Below are 11,832 nucleotides of genomic sequence, written 5' to 3' on the forward strand. Positions count from 1 at the left end.
GGGACTGAGGAGCTGTGAGTGGCTGGGGGGGTGTAGTCAGGTGGAAATGACCAGGCTGTCTCCATCAAGTGGAGCCAATGTAACTCCATGACACTATGTGGGCTGGACGAGGGAGGGCTAGCTGTCTATGTCTGTGGCCTGGAAGGAGCAACCTGTCAAGTTGCCTTGATTGGGTGGTAAGAGTCTTGTGGTGTTTTTGGTCTTCCTTCACATACAGTCTTTTGCAGTCTGTCTTTTCATTGAGATGTTTGGCCAGGGATAACAGACTAACCCCATTTAGTTAGTCCTGTGAAATTTACCTTGTTCAAAAAAGTTAAGCTGTACTTTCTTCTTCAGTGCAAAGCTCATTAGTGTTAATGTTGTTGTTTTGGTTATTTGGTAAATTTTTATTGTAAGTAGCATTCGGGTGTTCTTTATGCATCTTCATGAGGTTCTCCTGTGCAGGTAGGTAGAGGTCATGTTCTAGGCAGTACTCCATTTTCAGTGTCTCCTTGTCTCCCCCAGATGAGGATGAGGAGGAGGAGATACCCCACCCCACGCCAGTGCTGCAAGCCCAGGAGGAGAAACCAGACCTGAAGGAGGAAGAAGCAGAAGGTCAGCAGAGCTGCACTTCCAAGGTTTCAGCTTGAAGCTTCAAGTCTTGTTCAAAACATTGTGTTGCATACACTCTGCACGTGTGTCTGTGCGTGCATGCACGTGTGTGCATGCATGTGTGCACATGCATGTCGGTCTGCTCCCATGCAGCGACACCCCACGAACTCACCGAGGAGGAGAAGCTGCAGATCCTGCACTCAGACGACTTCGTGACCTTCTTCGAGCATAGCAGCCGTATCGTGGAGCGCGCCCTCTCCGAGCATGTGGACGTTTTCTTTGACTACAGCGGGAGGGACCTGCAGGAGAAGGATGGGTAAGGAATCAGCCCTGCACTCTGGCTGTGAGGAGCCAAAGCATCAAACTCGGTTACTGAAATATTTTTAATATTAAAAACCAATGAATTTGTGGGCCGACCAAGGCTTATTTGTTTAATTAATGACAGTATGACCAAAACTTCTGTTATTTGTTTGAAATCAGTGGGGGGAGGGGTGGGAAGAGGAAAGGTGCATTACAGGTTTGCGCAGGATGATCCTGTAGGGCTGTAACGATACACACAATGAAAGAAATTAATATATTTCTTGACACGAGCGAAACCTCAATTCATAAGTAGATCTTCAGTATGGAAAATATTATGTTAATTGTTGCTACCAGTTGGTTATAAACAACAGTTTGGGAGCATGTTGGTTTTCCAGTAAATTACACCAACACTGGAAATAGAGTAGTTAATAAGACCAAGAATGTCACCCAGCTCTGTTATACTGAGCTTGCATATATTGCTGAAAACAAGAAAAGTGAACTCCATTTGAAAGTACATCATCCAAGTGTGTGTATCACCGGAGCAAGGCAGAAACAGCCTCTGCATGTCATCTCCACGTGGCATCTTGGGTGCTTTTGCCAGGAAATTCAGACCATTGTAAGAAAAGTTGCTACAGTATATGGGTGTTTATGGCTACAGATATGCGACCATACTCTGCAGTAGCAAACACAGGATTTAGTTCATTATAATTGTCATCATGCCATCTTATTGAATTTTTACTTATGTTGCTTTTTTTTTTTTTTTAAACTGTGCACATAAGCATGCCATATGTTTTGTCATTCAGATACGCTGACATGAAACACATTGCCTTTGTGTTTAACATTTGTTCCTAATTGTGTTTGCAGTTTTAGTAGTGAATAATTTCTAAATAAATTTTGTTTTCACCAAACTGTGTACAACAAACAACAAATTTATTTTTGTAAAGCGCATTATCACAACATTCCATCGTCTCAAAGCGCTTTAAAGCATCCGCACCCAAAGCCCCCAGTGAGTAAGTCAAAGGCAAGGAAAAACTCCCAAGAAGGAAGAAACCTTGGGAGGGATCAGACTCAAAGGGGGAGCCCATCCTCCAAGGGCCGGCAGGGATAGTCAAATAAGAGAGATGGTTAAGTGCCAAGTCACACTGTCCCAATCATAAGATCTGAGAAATAACTGTAGAGCAGGGAGGATGACAAGCCAGTGCCGAGTCTTCTTCCATTCGGCAGGCAACTAGAGGTAAGGCAGTGGGTCAGACATGGAAGATGACACAGGCAGAACGGCGAGCTGGATGCAGGGACATCACTGGTGGTGGCGACGTCACTTGTATTAGGGTATGCTGGACATCTTGATAGATTGAGGTCTCCAGACATCACCTCCCAGGAGGAGTATGGGAAATGAAATGTACAATTAGTCAAAGTAGAGGAGGTTATAGGCAGTGCTGACAGCTAGGTGAGTGCAATATGAAGTGCAATGTACAAGCTCCGGCAGATATGGCTATGGCAGCATAAGTAGGAGGGAGATGCAAGTGGGAATGCAGGCATGGGGAGTCCCTGAAATGTCAGCACTCCAATTCCACAAGGGATTGTGAAGCCAGAGTGACAGCACTGACAGTCCAGTTTATCCAAAGCCAATGGCACCAATCCCCACCCAGCTCTACACCTCACACTACAGGTCTGACTGGGAGTGAGGAGTTAGCTAGAGCTAGAACTAGTGTCCCTATACGCTAAACTAAGGTGTGTTTTTAGTCTAGACTTGAATATTGAGAGTGAGCCTGAAACCCGCACATCCAATGGAAGACCATTCCACAGCTGAGGAGCTCTGTAGGAGAAAGCTCTGCAGCCTGCCGTAGCTCTTTCTACCCTAGGTACTAACAGATATCCCATGGCTTGAGAGTGAAGCAAGCGTGGAGGGTTATATGTGGTCAGCAGATCTGGTGGAAGGCCATTCAGTGCTTTATAGGTTAATAGCAGTATTTTATAGTCAATTCGAGACTTAACTGGCAGCCAATGAAGAAAGGATAAGACCGGTGTAATACGATCAAATTTTTTAGTGTTTGTTAGAACTCTGGCTGCAGCATTCTGTACCAACTGAAGTTTATGCAAGGATCCAGACGGGCAACCCGATAGGAGGACATTACAGTAATCCAGTCTGGAACTTACAAAGGCATGTATTAATTTTTCTGCATCATGGAAGTGAGAGCATCTTACGAAGCTTGGCTATGTTTCGTAGATGATAAAACGCAGTTCTAGTAATACTTCTAATGTGAGCATCAACGCATAGATCTGAATCAACAAGAACGCCAAGATTTCTAACCACCATGTTAGGTTGTGTAGGAAGGCTACCAACGTTGAGGTGGTGAAACTTATTTCTTGCAGCCTTGGGACCAATTACCATAACTTTTGTTTTTTCTGTGTTTAACATAAGGAAATTTTTTGCCATCCAGCACTGGATATCTAATAGACAGTCTTCTAACCGTGATAGTAGTGATGTATCATCAGGGTTAACATATATGTACAACTGTGTATCATCTGCATAGCAATGAAACCCAATACCATGATTTCTAATAATGTTACCAAGAGATAGCATGTAGCAGTAGCGGGCCCAGGACTGATCCCTGTGGGACACCATATTCAACTTTTGTGGCCTTGGATGATTCATTGTTGTACCAAACCGTGAATTTTGTGTACCGTTATACCCCTATTCCAGGCCATTTTTGACAATTTCAGAATTTCACGGGCTGCAAAAATTGTGCTGCAGGCTTGATGTAGCCTGCAACCCTTGGATTTAACACATGTGGGTTAGAGAATGTACCCTACAGTGGACTGACTTCCCGTCCGGGGTGTCCCCTGCCCTGTACCCTACAGTGGACTGACTTCTCGTCCTAACATTTATCATATTACTTCTGGAAGCCAGGTCCTCAGCAGTGTTGCACAGGATTTCATTGCGATGTGGTCTATGGTCATTGGATAATTGGGTATGTGATGGGGTGTGGTCAGTAGGGTGATTAGGTGTGTAATTGGGCATGGTCAGTGACTGATGAGGCATGGTCATTACCTCAGTGCCCTGCAGTTTGCTCACCCTCCTCTGTTGTCCCTTTTAGAGAGATCCAAGCAGGGGCCAAGCTGTCTCTCAATAGGCAATTTACAGACGAGCGCTGGTCCAAGCATCGTGTGGTCACCTGTCTGGACTGGTCCCCTCAGGTAAGGCCCCCAATTCCGCCCCATAGGAAACATCATTTTGGTTGTTTGACTGGCTCTCTGATGTTAGCATCTACTGTCCCACACTTGGCTTCCGAGGTGTTGGTCTTTTGTGAACATTGGCCTGTAGTCGCTCCTGTGCGCAGTCTGCTGCGTCTGGTCTCAGCTTTTCGCTTCCAAAGTGCCGGTCCCTTGTGGATGTTGGCCCTTAGTCGCTCCTGTGCACAGTCTGCAGCATTTGCTCTATGATCTTGGCTCCCAAGGGGCCTGTCCCTTGAGGATGTTGGCCCACAGTCTCTACTCCCTGCAGCATTGGCTCTATGATCTTTGCTCCCAAGGGGCTGGTCTCTCATGGACGTTGGCCCATAGTCGCTCCTGTGCGAAGTCTGCAGCATTTGCTCTCTGCTCGTGGCTCCCAAGAGGATGGTCTCTCCTTTTGCTCCTATGAAAACTGCATTACTCCACATGTCTCTGGTGATGTGAAGATTTTGTCATCGTGTGCAAACATGAGGCTCAAGGGTTTTCCGTCCTGCCTGTGCACATAAATGACCTGTATGTACCCAAGACTGAATTAACACCCCTTCCTTAAGCAAGAAAGAGGCATTTCCCCGACAGCAAACCTCAGGTTTACAGCACAAGAGGGAGGGGTACATTAGCTCAGCACACAGACCTGGGTTTGCTGCAGTGTTTTTAAGCACAGAGCCAGGACCTTTGGGTGGCCCGCCCCCCAATTTAACCTCTATGACGCGTTGATCTGTGGTGTTCTCTTTGTAACTACAACCTGCTTCTGTTGCTGTTTTGGGTGGGGGGGGGTGACTTCCCTGTAATAAATCTTGAGGAAGGCTTGGGGGCTTGATGCAGTCTCCTAAGAATGTTGCTAAGAATACAAATTGGGGAGCAGCAGGGGTGCCCTGGGGTAGCAGTGACTTCCTGCTGACTGAGGTGGGGCTTTTGTCTCCCTGAAGTACCCAGAGCTACTGGTCGCCTCCTACAACAACAATGAGGACGCTCCCCACGAGCCTGACGGCGTCGCCCTCGTGTGGAACATGAAGTACAGGAAGACCACACCCGAGTACGTGTTCCACTGCCAGGTGCGTGTCAAGTTCAGAATCACCCCCCATCCCCTTGCACTGTGATGTCACCCGCCTGGCTTTCCGCCTCCATCACATCTGTCCGCAGACACGTGTTTTTTGGGGGTTTTTTGGTGGCTGCTAACAGCCGCCAATGTGAATGATTGGGTGAACGAGCAAGTAATTAATCATTCGCAATGAGTGTACTCAACGTGGGCTATACGCTGCCATTGCTATGGCAACCTGCACCCTATCCCGCTCCCCCTCTACCGCCTGCACAGTGTTAGCACAGGTTTCCCAGGGCAGCATCAGCTAAGTGGAGACACGTGTGGGGCCGGCCCAGGGGTACAGCAGACTTCTCCCAACAAATATGACAGAACAGAAGTGTTGGGTGTATATAGCAAAACTGGTGTGTGTCAAGGTCTGGGATACATTAGATGACAATCTAACATTCAGTACTTGCAGTCGACATGTTTAATGCAGAAGAAAGGGACAGGAATAAAGATCTGAGTGACTTTGACAAAAGCCAAATCATTATGGTTAGCAGACTGGGTCAGCATCTTCAGAACAGCAAGGCTTGGGGGTGCTCATGGTCACTACTGTGCCACAAATGGCATATAATTTTGATGATTATCATAGGAGTAATGTGTCACAACACCCAGGGCATCGAGACCTGCTGCATGTGGTGCTGCATAGTCATCAGTCGGACTTGTCGGTCCAACACATTCCAGGACTCTGTGTATGCCAGTGGTGTATCTGTTACAATTATTACTATTGTCACAAACAATGTTGGTGTAAATGAGAATTAATTCTACATCCTTAACCCTCTGGGCTCTAGGGGTAGGGAACACACTTTCACTGACTGGGGCATAGTCACACATTTCATTCAATATGATAAACTTAATTCATGGCAAATAAATTATTTCTTATTTGTTTTGGCATTAAACTCATCTTAATGTTAGTGTACTTTGTAAGTATGTCAGATAGATGTGAAGTTTGACATTAAAGTATAGACATTGAAAATGCAGTTTGGAACACCTGCAGAAACATTATAAAAGTACATACTAAGAAACTGTGGCAGTTTGTTTTGACCCCAGATATCTGATCATCAAAGTCTTGGCTACATGAAGATGACTAAATGGTGTAGTTGTAACATTCAGTTGGATAAATAAATAAATCTAACTTAAACCTAACACTATTTCTGGCCTCCTTCCATTGAATATGTAGGAGCTACCATGTGTATGCATGAGCCATTCACACCTGGCCACATCCCCCCCCCCTTTTATGGCGCTGATGGGGATGTATCTGGATTGCGTTTCACCGTTGTGTTGTTCATCAAATTACCATGCGAATGTGATTTGAATATGCGGAAATGTGGATATTTAGAATCTGAATAGCGATCTTCTGGTGAGGGCGGCACTAACACGCCCCCAATGCAGGTAAAACAAAGTAAGGTGACGTTTACTTTTTTGCCAATTTAACCTAATTTTAAAAACTTTAATACTTCCGACAATGGACGTTTTGAAAAGAAGACAGATTACAGATTCAGTCAGCATTTTTTTTTCATGTTTATACAATAAAATGTCAGCGAGTTATGAACTGTAATACACGAGAAAGATATATGCAGCATCGTAGGGCTGGGCGATAATTGGGTTTTTACAATATATCGATATATTTTCATACAAGATATATGATGAGACATCGTTTATATCGATATAGTTTGTTGCTTTAAAATTATATTCATAGCGCGGCCTGTTTCTCCTCACCCAGTCTGTCTCTTACAAAACTGCGCCCCGCCCCTCTCCTTCTTCGAACACAACCCACCCCTCTCACTCACAAGTCCTGTATGCAGAGACAACATGGAGTCAGTCACAGACACGAGGCAAGCTAACGAAGAGGAGCTTGGGAATATTTCACAAAGCAGGATTTCTTGTTTAGTTGTATAACTTGCCAGATTTAAGGTAGTTTGAGCTACATTTAGGTGGACGATTATATAGTCCATTTAGCCCAGATTACCATAAATCCAACAAGTTATCTGGTTAAACAAGAAATCTTGCTTAGTGAAATACCCCCCTAGTTGGTAAAGTAATATATGCCGGTGTTTTAACATTTCGTCCTAACCTATGGAAACATCCTACCCATGGGTACTTTGCATGCGCAAAATGACATCAAGCCCCTTTTCTCGTGCTTGAGGAACCGGCCATGGAACTATCCTACCTTGCGTTGGAGTTATGGCTTATTTCTGCGTTTTAAATGTTTTAAATATTTTATTAAATACATTGATCACACTTTACTGTCAGCATCACGCTGATTTATTATATGTCGAATTATGTTTTAACAATTAATCTTATGAGGTATTTCAGACTCGCAATGCCTGCTTACATTACATTAGTTCGTGTTTTTTAGATAGATAAGTATTTATTTTTTGGATTATCTGCTTTCAGTTTCAGCCCATAAAAATGACAAAATTTTCGGTAAGGCTCCCCACAAGCCTTGCAGTTTCGGAGATGCTCTGACTCCGTCATCAAGACATAATGAAAAGGCCTGTATCAAAGTCATGCAGATCTTTCTTCCTGCCCATTTCTTTTGCATTGAACATATTGACTATGGTATTTTCACAACTAAACATTCAGCATTATTCACTTCACATGGGGTGGTCATATTTTGGCTCATTTGTGTATGTCTGTGTGTAGTCCACGTATACCTTTCCTTGTGAGGACCAAATGTTCCCAGAACGTGATGAATACCCTTTTTTTTCCTGGTCCCCATATGGGAAAACTTTTATAAAAATCCGTGACTGCAATGAAAAAATAAAAATGCTCTTGTTTTTCATGTATTTGATTTGGTTACTTAAGGTTATGGTTAGGGCTGGGTAGGGGTTAAGGTTGTCATAGTTAACATTTTTCCCATAGAAATGTAGCGGTCCCCAAAAAGATTTGATTATATGGCTGTGTCTGGGGTTTCGCAGCAGCATCTGCATGGTGAAGTCCAGAGACAGGGGTTGCATCTCTAGCAGCCAGTGTGTGGCGCTGTGAGCTCTTCACCCTCCCTGTTTCTCTCTCACCCCCTCTGAGTAGTCTGCCGTGATGTCCACCACCTTCGCCAAGTTTCACCCCAACTTGGTAGTGGGGGGCACCTACTCAGGCCAGATTGTTCTGTGGGACAACCGTAGCAACAAGAGGACGCCCGTGCAGAGGACCCCTCTGTCAGCTGCTGCGCACACGGTAATGGTCACATGGCCAAGGTCAAAGGGTACAGTGTGTGTGTGTGTGTGTGTGTGTGTGTGTGTGTGTGTGTGTGTGTGTACGTGTACGTGTACGTGTATGTGTGTACGTGTGTGTACACGTGTACGTGCATGCATGCATCCTTTCCAGGGTGTTTCCTTTCTTGTATCCTGTATCTCTTTGGATAAGTTGCTCACTGCAGCCCAGTACTGAATATGTGGTGATGAGAGGTGGATATATAATATACAAATCCTTGCTGCCTGAGATGAGAGGTTTGCTTCAGGTTTATTGTGTTATATACTGTATTTTTCTTATAAACATTTATAATATAGATGCTAATGAGAAGTTTCTGAAATGCATTTAATGAACGAGAAGCCAGTAGAGTAGACTGTAAGCCTAATGTGTGGTGAAACCTAGCTCTCTCTCCTGTGTGTGGGCCAGCATCCCGTCTACTGCGTCAATGTGGTGGGCACGCAGAATGCCCACAACCTGATCAGCATCTCCACGGATGGAAAGATGTGCTCCTGGAGCCTGGACATGCTCTCCCAGCCTCAGGTGAGAGCCTGGGCCTTCAGGGGTGCCCCTACTCGCCCGATACCTCTTTTACACTAGTGCCGTGCCGGTGCTGACAGGGAGCTGGGTCTCAGGTGGTGCTCAAGTGGCAGATCCTGAGAACCAGGCTGCATTTCCGCTGGTTAATAACATTTATAACTGATGGTGAGTGTGCACATAACTATGGCCGTGTACCATTTCGCAGTTTAAGTATGTTTTGTTTAGGCAAATGTTGATAAAATTCTAGTTCTTATGTTTTCAGCCAACACTAAAATCAGACAGAACATCAAGTACTGGAAATAAAAAATGCGGCTCTGCTGAAGTTTACAACACATTGTAGCCCGTCCCACACGCAGACATCACGGGTTGGCAGTTTCAGACCATTTCTCTGGAGCCAGGCCAAAGTCAGTTTTTCAGGCACAGCACCAAATGATTGGCAGTGGAAAAGCAGAGAACTGGCTCAGCACCAGCACCTCATTGGTAGAAAAGGGGTGTGTGTGTATGAGGGTTGGTTTGTGGGCTTGGCTTTGGTTATCCTCTCCTCCCCCCCTCAGTACTGCAGAGAAAATAACAAACAAGCACCTACCCGCCCTTTAAATAAAGGCTATCACCACCCTGAATGCTGCCATGAAGTCACTCAAACAGTGATTTGGAAATGACAGTTATTTATGAATCCTTTTGTCATGACCATTATTTTATGTTTACAGCATATGGTTGGTACTTTTGAAATTACTGTGTGGGTTTTTTTGTTAAATTCTCTCTTTTAGTTAATTTATCCTTCATTACTTTTAAGGTGGGAGCCATTAAAAAAATAAAATTAAGATCTATCTATCTATCGCCAGCTCATACTCTACATCTTCATTCTGCAAAAAAAAATAAAATAATTGTTTTTACCTTTGCATATAAAAGTATTTTTTGTTTTAATTGAATGATGATGGTTGTGCAGAATGTATCGGGGAGGAGGAAAGGACAGTATTCCAAAACGGACACATAGGTGAGGACCAGCAAGGCAAGTGGCTGCCTGGACACTTGGTGCTGCAAGTGTTTGACCGCAGGGGGAGTTCATTTACGTCAGTCGTGTCACATGCGTGTCCGTGTGTGGAGAAGTATGAACCAGCCTTTGGAGGGGTTCTGATTCTGCCAGAGAGATTTTCCAGGTGTTCATCTTCCTGAGCCAAGGAGGCACACAGTGCCATTCTAACAGCTCTCACCACCTCACTGATGATTTTAGGCTTGTCCCATACCTATTGTTGACATTTTTTTAACCTGCTCCTTCAGTACTTGTTAGTTTTGTTTGTGTTTTTGCTAGAGGTAAAATCCCAGTGTGTGCCACTGTAGGACAGCCTGGAGCTGGTGTTCAAGCAGTCCAAAGCAGTGGCCGTCACCGGCATGTCCTTCCCCCTTGGAGATGTCAATAACTTTGTGGTGGGGAGCGAGGATGGGTCCGTCTACATGGCTTGCCGTCATGGCAGGTATGTGGCCCCCAGTCAAAGAGGCATCATTGCCCTTGAGCAGCATAGAGGGACAACCTTTTGATGGTAAGGGCTGGTGCAGTGGCTTCAGAACCTGCCGTTAGATGATTTTCTGTAACTAGATTAACAATATAGTGTCATTTTGTCTGTCTCCTGTCCTGGACTGGCCTCCTGTCCTGGGTGTCCCATATTATGCTCTGTGCTTCCTGGCACAGGCTGCAGGCCCACTGCCCCATACAGGATAAGCAATCAGGAAAACAGATGAATGTAATATTCTCCTCCTGACTGTTAAGCATTACTGTCCTTTCAGCTGAATGGTCAGTCCGGCATATCGACGTGGTGTCAGCTTCATCTTTCATTGAGGTCCCTTAGTTTGTTTTTAAGCTGACCGATCCTCACCTGCAATTGGCAGCGCTTGCTTCCTTGGTGGAATCCAATGGACTCTTGCACACCGCAGCAGGGGTGCCCGTGTCCATCTGCTGCTTTCCCGGGTGGGGAAGCATGGGGCAGTGCCCGTTCTCAGTGTCGCCTCTCTGCCACACAGCAAAGCGGGCATCAGTGAGATGTTTGAGGGCCACCACGGGCCCATCACAGGGATCCATTGCCACACAGCGGCCGGGCCCGTCGACTACTCACACCTCTTCGTTACCTCATCCTTCGACTGGACCGTGAAGCTTTGGAGCACCAAGGTAGGGGGCTTACATTCAGTTAGGTAGCTGATGAGGCATAGATGAAGCTGCCTTATTCAGCACCGCAGTTCATGCTGAGTACTGACAGGCAGGATGGACTTGGGCCACTGTCAGCATACATCTCCATGCCCACAGCAGTCCACGTCCCATCAGTAAATGGTGTTTTGGTGTAACTGCTTTATGTAACCGTTAAGCCCCCCCCCCCCCCCCCCAAAAAAATAAAATAAAAAAAATCATAACTTGAGGTCATTGTATAAACCATGCGGTATACCGTTGGCATGATTGTTTATTGGTGGGGTGGGGGAGCGGTGTGGCACAGCGCGGATGATGTAACCCTTGTGCAACTCTTGTTTATGACTCCACCCCCCCGTCATCCTGCCAGAACAACAAGCCGCTGTACTCCTTCGAGGATAGCTCAGACTACGTATATGACGTTATGTGGTCCCCCACCAATCCCGCACTGTTCGCCTGCGTTGATGGGGTGGGCCACCTCGACCTGTGGAACCTCAACAATGACACTGAGGTAAAAATTATTTTTAACCGCTGGGTGAAACTGGTTAGGAGTAGAGATAGACATTCTGATTTAGATATACATATGTTGCAGGTGCCAACTGCAAGTATCTCGGTGGAGGGAAGCCCTGCTCTGAACCGAGTCCGGTGGACCCAGTCTGGGCGGGAGATCGCTGTGGGAGACTCAGAGGGGCAGATCCTCATCTATGATGTTGGGGAGGTGAGCTGA

General features: G+C 45.6%; 1 protein-coding gene across 6 annotated transcripts in view; it reads left to right on the forward strand.

Annotated features, from left to right (window-relative positions):
- The window catches only part of LOC125749160 (dynein, cytoplasmic 1, intermediate chain 2a-like), a 25,390-nt gene that overhangs the window by 12,558 nt on the left and 1,000 nt on the right, over nucleotides 1-11,832 (forward strand). For all 6 annotated transcript variants that reach the window (XM_049026132.1, XM_049026160.1, XM_049026123.1 and 3 more), the window contains 10 exons: nucleotides 505-594; nucleotides 745-907; nucleotides 3,990-4,089; nucleotides 5,052-5,177; nucleotides 8,234-8,380; nucleotides 8,822-8,935; nucleotides 10,271-10,404; nucleotides 10,949-11,093; nucleotides 11,476-11,616; nucleotides 11,698-11,823. In XM_049026132.1, the coding sequence (XP_048882089.1) occupies nucleotides 505-594; nucleotides 745-907; nucleotides 3,990-4,089; nucleotides 5,052-5,177; nucleotides 8,234-8,380; nucleotides 8,822-8,935; nucleotides 10,271-10,404; nucleotides 10,949-11,093; nucleotides 11,476-11,616; nucleotides 11,698-11,823 (1,286 nt within the window). The remainder of the gene's footprint in view (nucleotides 1-504; nucleotides 595-744; nucleotides 908-3,989; nucleotides 4,090-5,051; nucleotides 5,178-8,233; nucleotides 8,381-8,821; nucleotides 8,936-10,270; nucleotides 10,405-10,948; nucleotides 11,094-11,475; nucleotides 11,617-11,697; nucleotides 11,824-11,832) is intronic.

This window comes from Brienomyrus brachyistius, chromosome 1 (assembly GCF_023856365.1).
Source record: "Brienomyrus brachyistius isolate T26 chromosome 1, BBRACH_0.4, whole genome shotgun sequence".
In the NCBI taxonomy this organism is placed as follows: domain Eukaryota; kingdom Metazoa; phylum Chordata; class Actinopteri; order Osteoglossiformes; family Mormyridae; genus Brienomyrus; species Brienomyrus brachyistius.